The sequence below is a fragment of the Podospora pseudocomata genome, chromosome 4 (genome assembly GCF_035222375.1).
Source record: "Podospora pseudocomata strain CBS 415.72m chromosome 4, whole genome shotgun sequence".
Classification (NCBI taxonomy): domain Eukaryota; kingdom Fungi; phylum Ascomycota; class Sordariomycetes; order Sordariales; family Podosporaceae; genus Podospora; species Podospora pseudocomata.
The window spans coordinates 1688089-1705112 of record NC_085888.1 but is presented as its reverse complement, the minus strand read 5'-3'; the positions used below and the strand labels follow the sequence as shown (position 1 = coordinate 1705112).

The 17024-nt window shown below is 53.5% G+C and overlaps 7 protein-coding genes and 1 non-coding gene across 8 annotated transcripts; 2 read left to right on the top strand and 6 right to left on the bottom strand.

The window, feature by feature from the left end:
- Nucleotides 1-11: 11 nt before the first annotated feature.
- On the bottom strand, nt 12-83 carry QC762_0066460. Its single transcript has one exon. It is a non-coding gene; the product is annotated as a tRNA-Thr (tRNA).
- Nucleotides 84-441: 358 nt separating this feature from the next.
- QC762_001470 (uncharacterized protein) lies at nt 442-2814 on the bottom strand (the record flags this gene model as incomplete). The annotated part of the gene is made up of 1 exon (XM_062882999.1): nt 442-2814. One exon carries the CDS (start codon nt 2812-2814, stop codon nt 442-444), a length of 2373 nt encoding a protein of 790 aa, XP_062743497.1.
- Nucleotides 2815-5541: 2727 nt separating this feature from the next.
- QC762_403120 (uncharacterized protein) lies at nt 5542-7431 on the bottom strand. The gene is made up of 3 exons (XM_062889758.1): nt 7321-7431; nt 6975-7262; nt 5542-6917 (listed from the first exon to the last, which is right to left on the bottom strand). The coding sequence occupies exons 2-3, from the start codon at nt 7170-7172 to the stop codon at nt 5625-5627; spliced, it is 1491 nt and encodes a 496-aa protein (XP_062743496.1). The 5' UTR covers nt 7173-7262; nt 7321-7431; the 3' UTR covers nt 5542-5624.
- On the top strand, nt 7375-8556 carry CDC31 (Calcium-binding component of the spindle pole body (SPB) half-bridge). Its single transcript, XM_062889759.1, has 2 exons — nt 7375-7852; nt 7903-8556. The coding sequence occupies exons 1-2, from the start codon at nt 7745-7747 to the stop codon at nt 8341-8343; spliced, it is 549 nt and encodes a 182-aa protein (XP_062743495.1). The 5' UTR covers nt 7375-7744; the 3' UTR covers nt 8344-8556.
- QC762_403140 (uncharacterized protein) lies at nt 8359-9846 on the bottom strand. The gene is made up of 2 exons (XM_062889760.1): nt 9487-9846; nt 8359-9424 (listed from the first exon to the last, which is right to left on the bottom strand). The coding sequence occupies exons 1-2, from the start codon at nt 9537-9539 to the stop codon at nt 8566-8568; spliced, it is 912 nt and encodes a 303-aa protein (XP_062743494.1). The 5' UTR covers nt 9540-9846; the 3' UTR covers nt 8359-8565.
- A 23-nt stretch (nt 9847-9869) lies between these two features.
- QC762_0066400 (uncharacterized protein) lies at nt 9870-12251 on the top strand. The gene is made up of 2 exons (XM_062883681.1): nt 9870-10842; nt 10897-12251. The coding sequence occupies exons 1-2, from the start codon at nt 10258-10260 to the stop codon at nt 11869-11871; spliced, it is 1560 nt and encodes a 519-aa protein (XP_062743492.1). The 5' UTR covers nt 9870-10257; the 3' UTR covers nt 11872-12251.
- QC762_0066410 (uncharacterized protein) lies at nt 10366-10869 on the bottom strand (the record flags this gene model as incomplete). Its single annotated transcript, XM_062883682.1, has 2 exons — nt 10366-10785; nt 10840-10869. 2 exons carry the CDS (start codon nt 10867-10869, stop codon nt 10366-10368), a joined length of 450 nt encoding a protein of 149 aa, XP_062743493.1.
- Nucleotides 12252-12354: 103 nt separating the features above from the next.
- PCK1 (kinase C-like protein) lies at nt 12355-16392 on the bottom strand (the record flags this gene model as incomplete). Its single annotated transcript, XM_062889761.1, has 5 exons — nt 16224-16392; nt 14716-16141; nt 14353-14644; nt 14251-14284; nt 12355-13698 (listed from the first exon to the last, which is right to left on the bottom strand). Exons 2-5 carry the CDS (start codon nt 15104-15106, stop codon nt 12355-12357), a joined length of 2061 nt encoding a protein of 686 aa, XP_062743491.1. The 5' UTR covers nt 15107-16141; nt 16224-16392.
- Between the last annotated feature and the right edge of the window lie 632 nt (nt 16393-17024).

Sequence of the window (17024 nt, the reverse complement as noted above, 5' to 3'; positions counted from 1 at the left end):
ACAACCAATAGGCCCGCATGGCTCAGTGGTAGAGCGCATCACTAGTAATGATGAGGTCGTCAGTTCGATTCTGGCTGTGGGCACATGTGATATTGCATATCTTTTTCCATTCACGTTTAACTTGAATTTTTTGGCTCGTCTTTACTTTTTTATACTCGAAACAAAATGATTTTGTTACTCACGATCATAGCAGAATATTTGTAAATCAACGCACTTTTGTTATTGGCAAAACCCCCTTAGGTAATATAAACTAATTACATGAACTCCCCCCCAAATAAATGACCTATAAATCCCATGAAATTTCAACGTTAACTCCCATCCCACGCAGCATACATGATATCCCGTTAAATGCAACGTCTCCTATATGAAGCAACAAACTAACGCATATCAAGATGAAAATCAGTCCCATTCCCACCCATTTACCCCCTTTTCAACTCCCATTTATTCATTCCTCGCCCTCTTACTGGGGCTACCCTCGTCCTCACCCCCTGCATCATCGAGCCCCCGCTTCTTGCGTGAGCTAGGAGGTGGTGTTCTGAGCTGGTTCGCATCGGGCGTGTCCTCCTCGTTGTCGGAATCATCGTCACTATCGCTGGAGATGACACTGTCCTTGTCATCGTCGGTGTCCTCGTCGTTTTGCTCGGTCAAATCCACGATTTCGGACGCGTCGTCGTCCTGGGTGAGATCGATCTGCTCCCCTGACCTAGAGGGGTGGATTATGGGGACGGGGGTGGATGACTCCCGTTTTATGGAGGGTGTTGATGGTGCCAGGCGGGGAGGAGTGGGAGCGGAGGGGCGAGGGGTGACGAAGAGCCCGCCGCTGGGGGGTTGGGCGATGCCAGGGGGCAAGGCTGACATTGAGGGGGTTCTTGGGGGAGCTTGAGGAGTTGGTGTGCTGGAGTTTTTGATAAGAGGGGTGTTGTAGCCGCTGACGAAGAGGGAAGAAGTGGTGGTGGAGCGTCTTGGGGCTGTTGAATGGGGGGTTTGCATGCTACCTTGAGCAGAGGGGTTGGCGGGGGGAAGGTCGTCTAGCATGGCTCGTAAGCGCTCTCCGTCGGCGGCTTCGGTGGTTCTGTTGAAGGACATGGGCCTCGAGTCTAGGATGACCAGCTCGCTGTCGTCATCTGAGCTGCCTACAAAGAGCGGCAAGATGGCCCTGGAGTGGGCAATCGAGGGAGGGCGAGCAATGTTTGAAGAGTTGGAGTGGAGTTGTGAGAGCCTGGATGACAGGTTTGAGATCCTGGTGGATAGGTTCGATATGTAGCCTGTAGTGGTTGTGTGCGTTGCAACGCTCCCTGAACGCCTCCCTCTAGCCATTCCACCTCCTCTTCTTCTTCCTCCACCCCTGTTGCTTCCCAGCGCGAAGCTGGCCACATCGGCATCATACCCCCTACTTTCTCCCTCTCTGAGCTCATCGTACGAGCACCGGCCGTTCCCCAGACTGTAAGTATCCCTCACGAGCTCCCAGTCTTTCTCGGGTGGCTTCCACTGGCCCTGGCTCGCACCAGCTCCGCCACCACCGCTATCACTCCCACCACCATTCCCTACTCCTCCTCCTCCTCCTCCTCCTCCTCCTCCTCCTCCACCATCACCCCTATCGCCATCCTCCTCATCATCCTCAAACGAACCCCTTCCAACCAGCCTCCTCAGCTTCTCTAACCGACTCCCCTCGGCCCTAATTGGCACCTTGGGCATGGCGACCACAGTCTCAATATCCCTCTCAAAACTCCAATCCTCCACCTTGTGCCTCACCCCACCACCCGAACGGACCGCTTTGTTCAAATCATACCACTTCACCCGCTCCATCCCCCTGAGCTGGTAAATATAATTCACCCCCTGAACCGTCCTCAAAGCCCTGTTCATCCTGTAATTAGGCTGCCCCTTGGTCTTGTTCCCCAGCAGCCTCTTCATAGCCGGGTGCTCCGTCCCCCTCCGCATACAACTCTTCTGCGACTCATTGATATGCACCACCAGCGTCTTCAACCTCTTCATATCAACCAGCCAGCTCAACGCGTGAGTCCTCCGCGAGAACGGCACCATGGGCGCGCCAACCTCCTCGCCATTCGCCGCCACCCGCCTGTATGTCGGTGCCGTGAGGTGCTGGTTGCCCGTCCAGACAATCTCAACATGCTGGATCCTCTCCACCCTCGCAACCCCGCTCCCCTGACAGAAGCGATGAAACTCGCCCAGGGATGAAAAGGCAAAGGTGTTGAGCCCGTAGAAGACGTGCGTGCCCAGAAAGAGGAACCGTTTGGAGACTTGGAGTAAAGCGAGCACCTCGGCGGGTTCGTGGCCGTCGGTGTTGACGCAGCAGTCTTTTTCCGGGCCCCAGAAGAAGAAGTGCCGCAGTCCAGACCGTCGCTCCAGCTCTTCCTCGGGGGGGAAGGTGGAAGGGGGGTGGAAGGCGTCCAGTCGGGAGACGCAGTGGATCAGCTGACCGTCTTTGAAGAGGACTTTCATGAAGATGTCAAGCTGGATGAACCCGGGGAGCTTCTCAAAGGGGAAGGGCTTGGCGTACTTGACGACAGCCTTCTGAGGGGTGCGTGTCAATATGCCCATCAGGGTGTCCAGCATTGCTCCTGGCAGCTCGTTGTCATCATCACCTCCTTCCCCCTCCTCCTCCTCCTCCTCCTCCTCCTCCTCCTCCTCCTCACCCTCTCCCTCCTCACTCCCACTCTCACTTCCCTCCTCACCACTCTCCTCTTCACTTTCCTCCACCACCACCCGCACCCCCGGCACAAACCTCAAATCAGGATGCCTCCAAGTAACCAGCGTACTCATGTTCTCCTCCTTGGCACTCTGCTTAAAAACCATCCGATACGTCAACCCCGGCACACCAGTGAGAAAGTCCCTGAGCAAACCCTGCCACGTCTGTATTCATTGTTGGTTAGCCCCTGGATTTCCCCCTGAATCAAAGCAAACTTACCCGCTCAGTATGCAACCCCCCCGGCCCCAACCTCGCCTCCAACACCCTCACCCTCTCCCTCAACTTCTCCTTCTCGGCCCTCTCCCCCGCAAGCTCCTCCCTCGCCTCCCTCAGCTCCCCGTGCAACCGCTCGTTTTCCCCCTGCAGGAGTAGCCTTCTCTGAGCCTGCCGTAGGTTACAGCCTGGCATGACGCAGTATCTACCCCCAGGTGCCTCTCCTCCCCCTGCATCACCACCACCACCACCACCACCACCGTCGTTATTATCCATTGTTAGGCCTCTTTCAAAGATGAAAAAGACGTACACCATAAACAAATCAGGCCTGAATTGCAAGTTGATACGCCTCGGTTAATAACCCTGATGTCTTGTTGGATCCGTCGATACGCGTGAGGTTGATGGTTTGGATGGGTAGGTAGACCCAGACAGAGAGATCTAGTTGAAGAGATGGCAAAAGGAGCTGAGAAGGCCTCGCTCAGTTGAAAGCAATAGAAGGAAATAAGAAGACTTTTGAGAGAAGAGATGTGGGTTAATAGATGGTCGTGAGATCAGTCCAGAGGCTGAGGAACGATAACAAAGCTGGAGGGAAGAAAACGGGAGATTCTGCTGATAGGAGAAGCCCTCCTGCCTGTTGTTGCGATGGTGATAGGCAGGATTTTTGTCGTTGGGAACTGCTTTGGAGGATGATGTTTCAGGGGGCAGGAGCAAGGTGAGAGATTGAATGGCGATGAGAGAGGTTGCCGAGATGAAGACTTATGGAGTAGGTCAGAAACTGGACCTCGCTGTGGAGGTAGGTCGACAAAAGTCATGGAAGTAGGTTACCTACGAAAGTCGGTTGTGGGAGCCGATAGGGAGTGTGAGTAGAGATAAAATTGAGTAGCGAGGATGGAAAGGTGGAGTGTAAAGATAGGCTACAGAAGCCCGCGGTGGTTCAGACTGTCTGGCGACCTAGGACCCAAGGCTGTTTGGGTGAGAAACTTGAGATGGGAGGGAGAGAGGAAGTATTTGTAAGGCGGTGGGAGAAGAAAGAGTTTGGCAAGCCTGAAAAGAGATTGGGAATTCGACTGGCATGAGGAAAGTGCGATTCTGCCTAACTGGATGATAAGAGGAAGGAGGTTAGTAGTTGGTGATTCAGACTGTTTGAACGAGAGCACAAGATGAGAGGTGGGAAGAGGAAGTATTTGTAGATATGTGGAAGAGGAGAGATTCTGGCATCTAGCTTGAGAAGAGACTGCTAATCTTCACGACGAGAGAAACTCTTTGTAGGTGGATGGAAGAGGAATGAACTTCAGCATCTATTGAGAGAGACTGCAAATTTGACTGATCTGAAGAAGGTGCAATTTGAATATGGCCAGTGACGAGAGGAAGTCCTATTTACATTAACCTGTGACCCAGAAGTGCTTCGGACTGGCAGGAACGGCTGCTTCAGTGGAAGGTTTGAATCTGAGAGACAATTCAGATAGTCAAGCAGAAGGTTCTACTTGAAATGGGCATTTAGCTCAATTTCAGTATCGTGTATTTGGATCCTCAGCTGCCATGGAGCCCCTTTTCAAAAGAGACCTTGTTCAGACTCTGGCAAAGCTTAGGGAACTGAGTGAGTCTTACACCTCAAGACAAGGACCCAAGAACCTGCTGACCTTATGTATACCAAGTCTTTAGAAGTCGTGACTGGAAAAACTTCTCATCTGATATATGCAAATTCAAAATCTGGGAGAGAACGACTGTGGCGCAACATGAACATCCTACAGTACCTTGAATCTAGAAAATAACATAAAGCGATGCATGGGTCATGTACCAGCTAAATTACACATTAGCGTTACCTATTAACTATTGGAGAATAGGTAATTTGTGCAAAAGTCATGAGGAGAATCTTCCTGCTACTCCACCCCTTATGTACCCCTATTTTCATCGTTAAAGTAATAAATCCTTTTCCTCTAAATCCTATGGCCCTCTTAACTATATTAATAATATAATAAATGTTTACCATACCTTACTTATATTTTAATATTATTTTATTTCTGACTTACTTTAATTCTAAATAGTTTCAATAAGTATTTTAGCCACGACTTTTTTTTAGTTGGCTATAATTAATTAGCTTTCGAGGATAATTAATAGGCCTTTTGCTTTAAATATATTTAATCATACTTAAACATAGATTAGTACGCCTCTACAGATATCCAACAGGCCTTCGTACCTCATTACCAAACACCCTCTGCCTGGCATTTTCAAATATCCCTTCTCATAGCACACAGTGTGCTTAGACACCTACCTACCTAAGATCTCCCCATCCTCGATACTTAAGCTACCGAGAAAAAAAGGGGGGTCAAGGGGAGCCAGCGTTTGTTAGCTCATTTTAAATGTACTATATACGTCAGGCTTATTGATAAAAGAGACTCAAATAATGAAGCGTCTGTAACTCCGCGCCCTTTATCGAGCGAAAGCCTATTGATATCACACTCAGCAGCTCTCAAATATTTCCCAAGGTCTGTTGACTGCCTAACTAAGCCCACATGCACGCGAGGGCAAACCTGACACTTGATGGGGGGCGTTTGGGACAGCAAGATTTACACTTGCTTCTTAGTTCAGTGGTACACCCATAACTAACATCAAGACCGACTTGATCCATGATTACTTCCGTCCCTTTCTGATCGTGAGCGACAGCACCTGCAGGCTACCTCTCACCAGAACAATCCAACAAAACTTAGTCAAAAGTGATCTTCTTCCCCTCAAACGGAGCAGTAAGCTTCTCCTTCTCCTTGGCCAACCTCCTCGCCTCCCAACTGGGATGCAACGTGCCAAGATCATCTCTTTTCCTATCCTTCTTCGGCGGCTCCTCCTCCTTCTTGACAGCCACATCGTTCGCACCCGTAGCTTTGAAGGGGTTCTTGATACCCTTCTTCCACGGCTTGTTGTCTCCATCCACAGCACCCCTCTTCAGATCCCAGCCCGAATCCCGCTTTTCCTGCTGCTTCTTAAGGTGTTTGGCCTGTTCCTTAAACTTCTTTTCCCAGATGGCCTGTCTCGCCCGCTGACCACGGCGGTTCTTGCGGGTGGGAGCGAGGTCGACGTCCGAGGCTGATTCCGAGCCCGAAATGTAGCCTCCCATTAGGGACGGCAGAAAGGTTGAGCCGTTTACTTCGACCTTGGCGGCTCTTTTGCTCTTCTTTGGCGGCGGAGACTGTGCCGATGACGAGGCGTCGCTTTGTTGGTCTTCCTCTTCCTTTTCTTCTTCGCTGTCGCTGTCACTGGCTGAGCTTTGGTTGGAATCACTGAAGCCGCCAAATTCGTCCTCGCTTTCTTCATTGTCGTTTTCTTCGTCGGCCTCATCGTCGGTTATTTGCATCGGGTCGAGGTCGTCATCGGAATCGTCGTCAGAATCTGCCTCGTCGCCACCTTCTTCGTCGGACGTGATTTCCATTGGATCCAGCTCTTTTGGTAGTGCTTTCTTTGTTTTGGTTTGGCGTTTTGCGAGCTTCATTTTCTCTTCTTCGTCGTCTTCGTCTTCTGAGCTTGAGCCGAGGAGGTCGGCCATGCGGGAGACGACAGTTTCGTCTACATCTTCTCCGTAGTTGATGTCCTCGTCCTCTCCCTCGCTGTCATCTGCTACTGGGAGGTCCTTGACCTTGTCCTGTTTGGTATCCTTCTCTTTCTTTTCCTTCTTGTCGCTCTTCGCCTTCTTCGGCTCTGACGTTTCTTTTACTCCCTCCTTCTCTTCAAGCCTCTCCTTCTTTCCCCTGCCCTTCTTCTCCGGAACGGAAACACCCAGCGCCTTGCAGACATCTTCCAGCGCCTTAGCAACCGCATCTTTCACACCCGCATGACTGTACAGCGCGCTGGTGACATTGTGCAACGCCGCTCTTTCCTCCTCGGTGAGCTCAGGTTTCGGCACACCGCTTTTGATCTCGTTTGGCAACTTCTCATGTTCGGCGATACTCTTGACTCGGAGGAGGGACGAGCAAAGGTGGGCATGGGCGGTTTGGTGAAGGTCCAGGGACTGTACTTGCATCAGTATCATGTATCGCCTCTCACAAGAATATCTATCAAAACCCACGTTAAGAACAACAATCTCCTTCTCTATCCTCGCCTTCTTATCCGGGGTCGACTTCGCATCCTTCAACCGTTTGCTCTGTCGCTGGCGCTCGCGGCCTTTGGCGTTCTTGATGGCGCGGAAGACCTCGTCGCGATGCTTGAAAAATACAGCAGAGACATTGAGGGAGGAGTCGTCATCGCCGCGCTTTCGTTTAACCATTTTTTTTATTGATTCTATCGTTGGTAGTTTTTATGTTCTGGCGCAATTCATGTTGTTTTTGCTTCAAGATGCGAAGCTTCTCGATGGATCCTTAAAGTAAATTTCAGCGGGGCTCCCACAGCATGGCGGCTTGGCATAAATCACTGACCGGGGGTTGTGCGAACGCGTAAAGTGGGCAACGCGCGCGCGTGCGTGTGTGCCCAAGCAACAACCGTTCCGTTTCTTTGTTCTCCATCTCCAATTCTCCATCACATTTTTGACGAACCCAACGAACCGTTGTGAGAATTCTAGACCAAAAGGAAAGCTCGAAAGCTTACAGTACCAAAAAGGGGAACAACGGGATAACCCGCTTTCAGCCACACCAAGAGAGAGAGAGAGAGACGACAGCATTCTTCCCTCCCTTTCGCCTCGCTAGCTACACCAGAGAGCTCTCTCTTGTGTTTAGCGAACCCAAACAACCTTCTTTTGTAACAATTGTTTAGTTTTGTTCAAACACCCCGGCGCACAACCCAACCTGTCCTCCGCTTTTCCCATCCAAACCCCCAAAAAAAAAAAAAAAAAAAACGGCAGCAATGGCCTCCTCCTCCAACCCCGGCCGCGGCGCAATCCAATACGCCACCCCCTCAAGAGAAGACTACAACAAGCTCTCCGACGAGCAAAAAACACGCGTCAGCGAAGCCGTACTTTCCCCTTCCCCCCATCCATCCCCTCCTATACTAACCCCCCACAGTTCGACCTCTTCGACTCGAACAAAGACTCCTACCTCTCCTACGAAGAGTTCCGCTTCGTCCTCCGCGCCCTCGGCTTCGAGCTCCCCAAAGCCCAGACCTTCGACCTCCTCATCCGCCACGGCCAGAAACCCCCCTCCTGGACCCACGACCAGGACTGCCCCCCCATCTACCGCCTCTTCAGCCTCCCCGTCGTCCAGGCCATCGCCGGCACGCTAATACGGCAGCGAGATCCCCGGGAAGAGCTGAGAAGAGCGTTCAGACTGTTTGACGTGGACGGAAAGGGCATGATCACACAAGACGACCTGAGACGGGTGAGCAAACAAGTCGGGAACAACATACCGGACGCGGACATCATCGCCATGGTGGAGGAGTTTGACGCGAGTGGCAAGGGGGGTGTGGACGAGGATGAGTTTTTGAGGTTGATGATGTCCAAGAAATGATTTTCTTTTTTTCTGTGCTTTTTGTCATATTCATGCTTTTGGATTGCATGGGCTGTAAGATGCATGTATGTATGTATGTTGTTGATACCCAAAAACTGAATTACGCCCGGGTTGGCCAGCCATCAAAGCGTTGTAAACTCGGGCCATCTACGATCAACCCTCCCAATGTATGATGTGTACCGCCCAATATTCACACCATCCCTATCCTACAACCCTTCCTCCCTACTCCTGACTCCCCTTCCTCGTCACAATAATCCAATTGACATACCCCACCCCAGGAATAAACCTCTCCGTCCCACTCCTAACCTCCCACTTCCTTATTTCCCCCTCCCCCAACCCGCAACTCCCCATTAAATCCTTCACCTCCCCCACCGTCCTCGTCCTGAGACTAGACATCCACCCATCAAAAACCAACACCGCCGGCAGCGCCGGCACCAGATACGTCCACACCAGCGCCAACGGAGCCCCCCACAAAAAAGCATAGTAAGGCGCCATGACCATCGCCCCAAGACCGAACAAACAGCACGCCAAAAACCCCGACAGAGACCGGTCCTGCAGTTCAAAGATGCCAAACCCGTCGCTGGTCTCGAGCGTGTTTCGGAGGATTTTCCTCGCGAGGGTGTCGTCAAAGTGGTGAAAGGCAAGGTTGAACAATCTGAAAACCTTTTTCCCTTTTTGCTTCTGGTCATTGATCAAGTGCTGGGGGACGCTGCTCGCGTCGACAGAAGACGAGACATAAGACAGGTTAGGGGAGGCAGAGGCGGCGGCGGACCAGAGGGCCGGGTGGGGGTGGAGGTCGGTGAGGATGAATTGGACCGGTGGGGGGGCGGTGGCTGCTTTGGCGTAGGAGGGGGGGGAGGTGGAAATGGAGGCGTTGAGGTGTTTCTCTATCGAGGGGGTTGGGCCGCCGGCACCGGCGCAAAAGTCGATGAAGGTGTAATTGTGAATAGAGGGGCCGAGGTGATGGGAGAGGAGACGGGCGACGATGCGGGCGGGGGAGGAGGATTGGAGGAGGGGGATGTGGGTTGTCCAGGCTGCTGTTAGGGCGGCTTGCATGTGGGTGCGGAGGAATTGGGGGAACCTGGATGGTTGTTAGATCGATGTTGTGTGTGAGAGAGCGAGGGAGGAAGGGGGTGATGATACCATTCTTGGTCTGCTATCTCAAAGACCTGCATTCGGGGTAGGAGAGGTGCCATGGTGGGCTGGTTGGTGGGCTGACTGGTTGGTTGGTGTAGGTTAGTTGGAGATGGTTGGACGTTGAAGGGATTCAAATGTTTGGGACCAGATCGGGAATGGTAGGTATCACAACGGGAATGGGGGAATTCCTTCCGAGGACCAATCGACGTTTTTTTTCGTGGTTGGACAAGAATAGGTAGCTCAAGCTGTGGTGGAAGAGTCAATCATGGCCCTAGCTCCCTTGTATGACGTTATGGGTGAGAGTGGTGGAAAAGGAGCAACACCTCCGAGCTTTCTGCAGTGAACGCATCCCGCTTTTAGCCCTGGGCCACCCCCTGTCTGCCCCCAATCCGTGCAAATCTTCCTGCAAGCGATGGCAGTTCATGCGACCTTGCCAAGCCTGATGTCAACCGCCCGTCAAGATCCCACACCCTTCACATGGACAACCATCCAAAGTCGACCTTCAACTTCAGACGATACCCGGGATCAATTGGACAGTTCGGATCGGATTTGCTGTGCAAGCCACGTTTGCTATCGAGATTCATTACCGCCGCCGCAATTGGCTTGCCTAAACACCTTGCATAACCTCTGTCTTACAAGTCCAAGGGCGGGTTTGGTGAGAGCAACGTCAGCACTGTTGGTTTACCGAGACACCGTCATCACCTAAGAACTCCTCCTTAGGTTCCCTCAACATACACACTCGCACCCCTATGCGTCCCAGGTAGCCATATCCTCACAATGGGCCTCTTTCTAGGCTCGGCGCATTACCTCCTCGCGGGGGTAGTCTTCGCGCTGCTAGTCCGCGCACTCCTAGGAAAGAAGGCCATACGACGCAACGGGGAGCCTCTACGGAACCCACCCGACACCCTCCCCCTCGTGGGCAACGGCATACAATTCCTCCAGCCCCGCTGGAACCTCCTCAGCTGGTTCGACAAATGCCAGCGCCAATTCGGCTACGAGACCCTCGCCCTCACAGTCCCAACCCTCCCCCCAGGCGTGCTCATCCACGATCCCAAAAACCTCGACTACGTCTTCAAGCACGAAGGTCTCTTCACCAAAGGCAACTTTGTCAAAACCCGCTCCTGGGACCTTTTCGGGAATGGCATCATCAATGCGGACGGTGACTTTTGGAAACTCCAGCGCAAAGCCGGCCTGAGCTTTCTCAACACGGCCAACCTGCGGGTCTTGACCGGTGTGGCTCTCCCGCAGTATTTGTCTGAGAGCGTCAAGGAGCTCGAGGCGGCCAAGCCAGACCAGGTGGTGGATCTGCAGGATGTTTTTCATGAGATTACCACCAAGCTTATGGGGAAGATGGCTTACAATGTACCTCCTCATTCCTCCCCTTTCCATGTTCTTGGTGACTGACCTCCCGTCCAGATGGAAATGCACTTCTCCTCCCCCTTCTCCTCCTCCTTCGACCACGCCTCGGGCTGCACAGCCCAGCGCTTCCAAAACCCCCTCTACCCCCTAACGGAATTTTTTTTTGGCCACAAGTTCCGCCAATCCATCTCCACCGTCAAAAAATTCGGCCTCGAAATTGTGTCCCGCGCCATGCGAGACGCCAAATCCATTTCCTCTTCCCCGCCGCCTTCCACCTCGCCTGATGACGAGAAACTAGACTCCATCTCAGGATCACTAATCCACTCCCTCTTGTCCGCAATCCCCGACTCCCCCTCCACCGTCGCCGACGCGGCCTTGACGTACCTCTCCGCAGGCCGTGACACCACAGGCCAGGCACTAACCTGGACGTTTTACTTGCTGCTCTCTCACCCAGAGGTTTTGGTCAAAATCCGAGACGAGGTCAGGGGTGTTCTTGCTAGAGAACAAGCCCCGCTTGACACCTCCTCCTCCCTTCCCTTTTCCCCCGCAGTCCTGACCCCCCTTTCAGCACCTTACTCTCTCGCAGTCTTTTATGAATCCCTCCGCCTTTACCCCCCCATCCCGTTTGAGATTCGCCAAGCCCAGGCAGCTACCACACTCCCAGACGGGACGTTTCTCCCAAAGGACAGCGTGCTGGTGTGGTGTCTCTGGGCCATGCAGAGGAGCAGGCTCACCTGGGGGGAGGACGCGGATCAATTTAGACCGGAGAGGTGGCTGGATGAAAATGGGACAATCAAACACAAGGGCGCGGCCGAGTTTCCGGTTTTTTACGGGGGGGCGAGGAGTTGTTTGGGAAGAAAAATGGCCGAGGGGATTGCGGTGCAGGTTATTCCTGTTGTGGCTTGGGGGTGGGAGTTTGAGGGGGCTTGGGAAGGAGGACAAGAGAGGAGGAGTGGGGATAGTTTGACGCTGCCTATGGAGGGGGGGTTGCCTGTTTTTGTTAGGAGGAGGGGGGAGACGACGGGGAGATAGATAGATAGATGGATAGGGGTGAAATTTTGTTTGGTTTTTTGGATAAAGTTGTCTGTTGTGGGTATATGATGTGAAACGGAATCACCAGGAATAAAAGCCTACAATCACATCACACAAAAAGGTCAAAAAGTGTTCCGAACTGACTTGATTACTTCAACACACTATATATATATATATATAAAGAAAAAAAAGGCCTCACAAGAGCGCCCCTGGTCCAGTAATGACTGACCCCTTCTCTCATCTAATCCCCTTTTTTTCCAAACCAAAAAGAGAAAAAAGTGTTCTCATATCAAACATGTAATTCCCATCATCTCGCCGCGTACTGCGCGACAAAAAAAAATCAGGCTGGCGTCGAAAGAGAAAAGGAGGAAAAAAAAAAAAAAAAAAAAAGCCATATGAAAGAAAGGGGGAAACCCATGCTTATATCCAAGCAGTCTCAAAAAAAACGCCATCTCATGCTGGTAATGCTTTCCCGCCCCAAACTTAAACAACCGGCGCAGCAGCCCTCACATCATCCGTAGCCTCGCTCTCATACTTTTTGAAATTCTCCAAGAAAAGCCCACCAAGCTTGGTAACCTCAGCCTTGAAGCTGTCGGCCCCCGCAGTCCAGGCATTCTGAGGATTCAACAGCTCGTCCGGCACGCCGGGGCAAGTCTTGGGAACCTGCAGGTTGAAAACACCATAGTTCTCATACTCCACCTTGGCCAGCTCGCCAGAGTGGATCGCGTCGAGGATGGCGCGCGTGTACTTGAGCGGGCAGCGCTTGCCGCCCTGGGAGAAACCGGCGCCCACCCAGCCGGTGTTGAGCAGCCAGGCGTTGGCGCCGTGGGCCTCGATCTTTTGCGCGAGCATCTTTGCGTAGCGCATGGGATGCAGAGCGAGGAAGGGCTGGGCGAAGCAAGACGAGAAAGTCGCCTGGGGCTCGAGGATGCCGTCTTCGGTGCCAGCCATCTTGGAGGTGTAACCGGAAATGAAGTGGAACATTGTCTGGGCCGAGTTGAGCTTGGAGATGGGAGGGAGGACGCCGCGGGCGTCGCAGGTCAGGAGGATGATGTTCTTGGGGTGGTTGTTGGACAGGCAGGGGATCTTGGCGTTGTTGATGTACTCGATCGGGTAGGCGCAGCGCGTGTTCTCGGTCAGGGTGACGTCGTCGTAGTCGACGATCCTGGTCTCGGGGTCAAAGATGACGTTCTCGAGGACGGAGCCGTACTTGATGGCGTTGTAGATATCCGGCTCCTTCTCGGCCGACAGACCGACCGTCTTGGCGTAGCAGCCGCCCTCGATGTTGAAGACACCGGTGTCGGACCAGACGTGCTCATCGTCACCGATGAGGGCGCGGTTGGGGTCGGCAGAGAGGGTGGTCTTGCCGGTGCCGGAGAGACCGAAGAAGAGGGTGACGTCGCCGTCCTTGCCCTCGTTGGCCGAGGAGTGGAGGGTCAGGATGTTGTGCTTGACGGGGCCCTCGTAGAACATGACGGTGAAGACACCCTTCTTCATCTCGCCCGCGTACTCGGTACCGAGGATGACCATCTCCTTCTCGGCAAAGTTGATGGCGACCGAGGTGCCCGAGGTCATACCCTCAGTGTAGCGGTTGGCGGGGAAGGAACCGGCATTGTAGATGGTGTAGTCGGGGTGGAAGTGCTCGAGCTCCTCGCGCGAGGGGCGGATGAGCATGTTGCGCATGAAGAGGGCATGGTAGGCGCGGGCGCAGACAACGCGGACCTTGATGCGGTACTTCTCGTCCCAGCCGGCATAGCCGTCAACGACGTAGATGCGATTTCTGGTGTTGAGGTAGTCGATGGCACGCTCACGGTTAATCTTCCAGACCTATTTGGGGCAAAGGGTGGTTAGCATTGGGGTGTTCACGTGATGGCCATCTGGAGCTGGTGGAGAATGAGGAAAAGGAAAGAAAAGGTGGGGTCTGGATCGGCCCTCGGGAGCGGGGTGCATTTGGGGATTGCCAGGGTATGACGAAAACGACATGGGGCTGTCAAGGCTGCAAAGGCTGCACGACTCGACAATGACGCTGGCCCCCGCCAAAATTGCCGAGAAACTGAGCATCGTCGTCTTCCGGGCGCCCGAAAAAGAGAGAAAGAAAAAAAAAGCCATTGTTGATGCGCTCATCGCCAAGGACAATGACGTCCATGGTGAATTGACATCAGACTTTTGGTCTCATAGGACGCCGAGGCGCCCAGCAGACATCACGCTGGGGCGTGCTCGTGATGTCGGCCACATGTCGAATGTCAAATGTTGCATGTCGCATGTCGCATGTCGCATGGCCGCATGTTTGGCGCCGCCCCTTTGGGGTCCGGGTGCCATCGACTGAAGAACATAAAAAGAGAAAGAAAAAATAATAAAGGAAAGGAGCAAAAGTCTCACCTCAGGAGTCATGGGCTTGTTGACAGGGCCCCACCTATCGGATGCGTTAGCGGACTGTGTTCAGATGTTGTCTCAACAAGACAGTCGAAGAGTAAAACATACCAGATTTCGTTCTCGGAAGATGGCTCCTTGACGACACGCTTGTCTGATGGAGAGCGGCCAGTCTTCTTGCCGGAGTAGGCGGTAAGAGCACCGCTGGAGGTGATGGCAGTGCCGGTCTCGTAGACCAAAGCATCCTCGTAGAGGGCGGCCACTGATGGGTTGGCGATGATGGCAACACGGTTGTAGTCGATGTGAGCCTTCTCGTGGAGCTCCTCCTCGAGCTCGGTGTGCTCGTGGTGAGGAACGACACCGCCGGGATGGAGGCCGGTCTTGTTTACTGTGTTGACGAGCACTGTGTGGGTGAAAAGAACGCCAGGGTTAGCCACAGAGAGCCTGAAAGGGGGAGCAGAGGAGAATACTGACTGTCGGATGGTTTGGTCGAGGGACGTTGGGAAGAGAGAAGATGGCTGCGAGGGCCTTTGACGGATGGATCAGTGTAGGGAGATGCGGTTCTGGCAACGGGGTCGTTCATGGTTCTTAAGTGCTTTTCGCGGCCGTCGTGTTGGCTTAGGTTTGGGCTGAGCGTCGACAGGGAACACGGGAGTTGGGACGAGCTTGACGATGGGGGCTTGTGGGCAATCCACTTTCTGCAGGGTTGACAACCGGAGTGTATGGAGCGTACGGAGCGTATGGGGTATGCGGCAGGTGTTGACCGGGAAGTGCTGATAAGACAGACCCGAGGCAGAGGAGTGAGAATATATAAAGACGTGGGGCCCGTAAACAGGGCAGATCCAATGAGGCGTGACGACAGCATTCCAACTTGTAGAACTTGGCGATTTACGGCTCCAAGCCCGGGACTGAACCGGGTGCGAGTGGGTGCTGCTTCGGGCTCACAATGATTGGGCCGCTGGGCCACGAATTGTTTCCGGAGAGTCTGAAGGAAGCCCCTGTCGCTGCGTGTCGCCTTTCGGGACGGAGAGGCGGCGATGCATCGATTCCTCTCTCTGGGGCCGTTCCGCCGGGTGGATTTGTGATTTGTTTGGTGCGACAAAGATACATCCCAATCCGGAAGCAGGCGGCCCTGTTTCACACAAATCTGAACCTACCTACCTCTCCTGCTTGTCTGCTGTGCAGCCGTCTTGCCTGGACCACTTGGGCCACCTCCTATCTGCTTTCCGTTTTACCTTCCTCTCCGAGACTCGGACTTGTACCGAGTATTCTCTACTAATCGCACCGTAAGGCAAGATATCCTCGGGTAAAGTAGGAAGGGATTCGTTTCAAGGTCTTGCTGGTTACCTGCTTGTCACTCCGTACTGTCAACAACTCTTCCCCGGAGGGGTGGGGCTTGCCTCACTTCAGAGGCTGAGACCCCGTTCAGCCTGGCACATGACGCTCCTCCGCAGATGACGGCCCCAGCCAACACGGCGCGGCGTCATGGATATGGCTGTTTTGTTTTGCTAAAAACGGTGTCGTGGATGTGAGCGGGCAGGGCTGAAAGGGGCTCTACCTGGGCGCGCAGCCATTGGACGGCAGCAGCAGACGGCTGTGGGACGACGAAAAGTCTGGGGCATGAGCGTGCCGAGCCCTTGGCAACCTGTTTCTCCCGGGCTGAACCTGTTCTCGAACAGTCAACGCCGTCAACCCTTACCCCGCGGTTCCTCCTCTCTCTCCCACAACGAGCCCGCCGAGTGACATGCATGGTGCCGGGGAACACCACGAGGTCAACAGAGACTTTACAGGGCCCTCCTCTCATGACGCGCGCCGTTGAGGATTGAGGGTGGTCCCAAAGGGCGAGGGGCGGTATGCAGCGGTCGACCGTCCTGTTGGTCTCCGTTGGCCCGGCGCATCTCTGTTGATCAATTCAGTCACATTCTTTCGACAAGCAAGTATCTGTTTTGGATGAACTGCTGCTGCACTTGCAGTGAACCTACAGCATCTGATGCTGCCGAGAGCCACGAGCCCACAACGGATGCCCCGCTATGACACAAAATGCCATTCTGCTTTGCCGACCACATTCCGTCATCGTGCCGGGCGGGCATTAGTATCGGCGGGGCCCTTCCGCAAATCAAAGGTCACAAACCGCAGTTCCGACTCTTCCCGACCGCATCTTTGACTTTTCTATTTTCTTGCCGTTTTCGCACATCTTCCAACAGGTTGTGATCGTGATGGTATGGTTGGTGCCTTGGTGCTACTACGAAAACAGAAACTTTTCTCAATTCCGTTGTCCAGGGGTTGGCCGTTGAAAGCCCGGGCTTGACTTGGTGTCTTGCTTGGTCTTGAATTTTCTGGGGTAAGAGAGCTTGTGTCTTACGTAACTTTCCGCCAACGTGACCTGGGGCCTGGCTCCGAAGCCTCGCCCATGTGATTCCGGCAAATCCGTATTGTGCTATTGGCCACACCCCTCTGCTGAAAAGCGAAAGAGAACTAACAGCATTTTTTTCCAACTGAAGAGAACTTCAACAAGTCACGAGGACGGAAAGGAGCGGTAAAGACCCCTGGGAAACATTTCGGTGTACCGAATAGAATTTTTCAAGTTTTGCAGTCTTCGGGCGAATTACCTAAGCCACGGCAAACCCAACAGCTTCGATGCTGCAGCAAAATGGCAATAATACGTCAGCCATGACAGCAATTGACACTTATCGTGACTGGCCGATGGGGGGACCCCAGAAGCTCGCCAAGCTGCCACGGGCGGCGCAGGCCAAGCCCATCGCCAAAATGTTGCGAAACGGCTG

Bases quoted from the DNA above. Each gene is read 5' to 3' on its own strand.
- CDC31 (XM_062889759.1), top strand. From the start codon at position 7,745: ATGGCCTCCTCCTCCAACCCCGGCCGCGGCGCAATCCAATACGCCACC. The intron at 7,853-7,902 runs GTACTTTCCCCT...AACCCCCCACAG, and splicing joins AAACACGCGTCAGCGAAGCC to TTCGACCTCTTCGACTCGAA.
- QC762_403120 (XM_062889758.1), bottom strand. From the start codon at position 7,172: ATGGTTAAACGAAAGCGCGGCGATGACGACTCCTCCCTCAATGTCTCT. The intron at 6,918-6,974 runs GTGGGTTTTGAT...ATGCAAGTACAG, and splicing joins AGGAGATTGTTGTTCTTAAC to TCCCTGGACCTTCACCAAAC.
- QC762_403140 (XM_062889760.1), bottom strand. From the start codon at position 9,539: ATGGCACCTCTCCTACCCCGAATGCAGGTCTTTGAGATAGCAGACCAA. The intron at 9,425-9,486 runs GTATCATCACCC...ACAACCATCCAG, and splicing joins GAGATAGCAGACCAAGAATG to GTTCCCCCAATTCCTCCGCA.
- QC762_0066400 (XM_062883681.1), top strand. From the start codon at position 10,258: ATGGGCCTCTTTCTAGGCTCGGCGCATTACCTCCTCGCGGGGGTAGTC. The intron at 10,843-10,896 runs GTACCTCCTCAT...CCTCCCGTCCAG, and splicing joins TGGGGAAGATGGCTTACAAT to ATGGAAATGCACTTCTCCTC.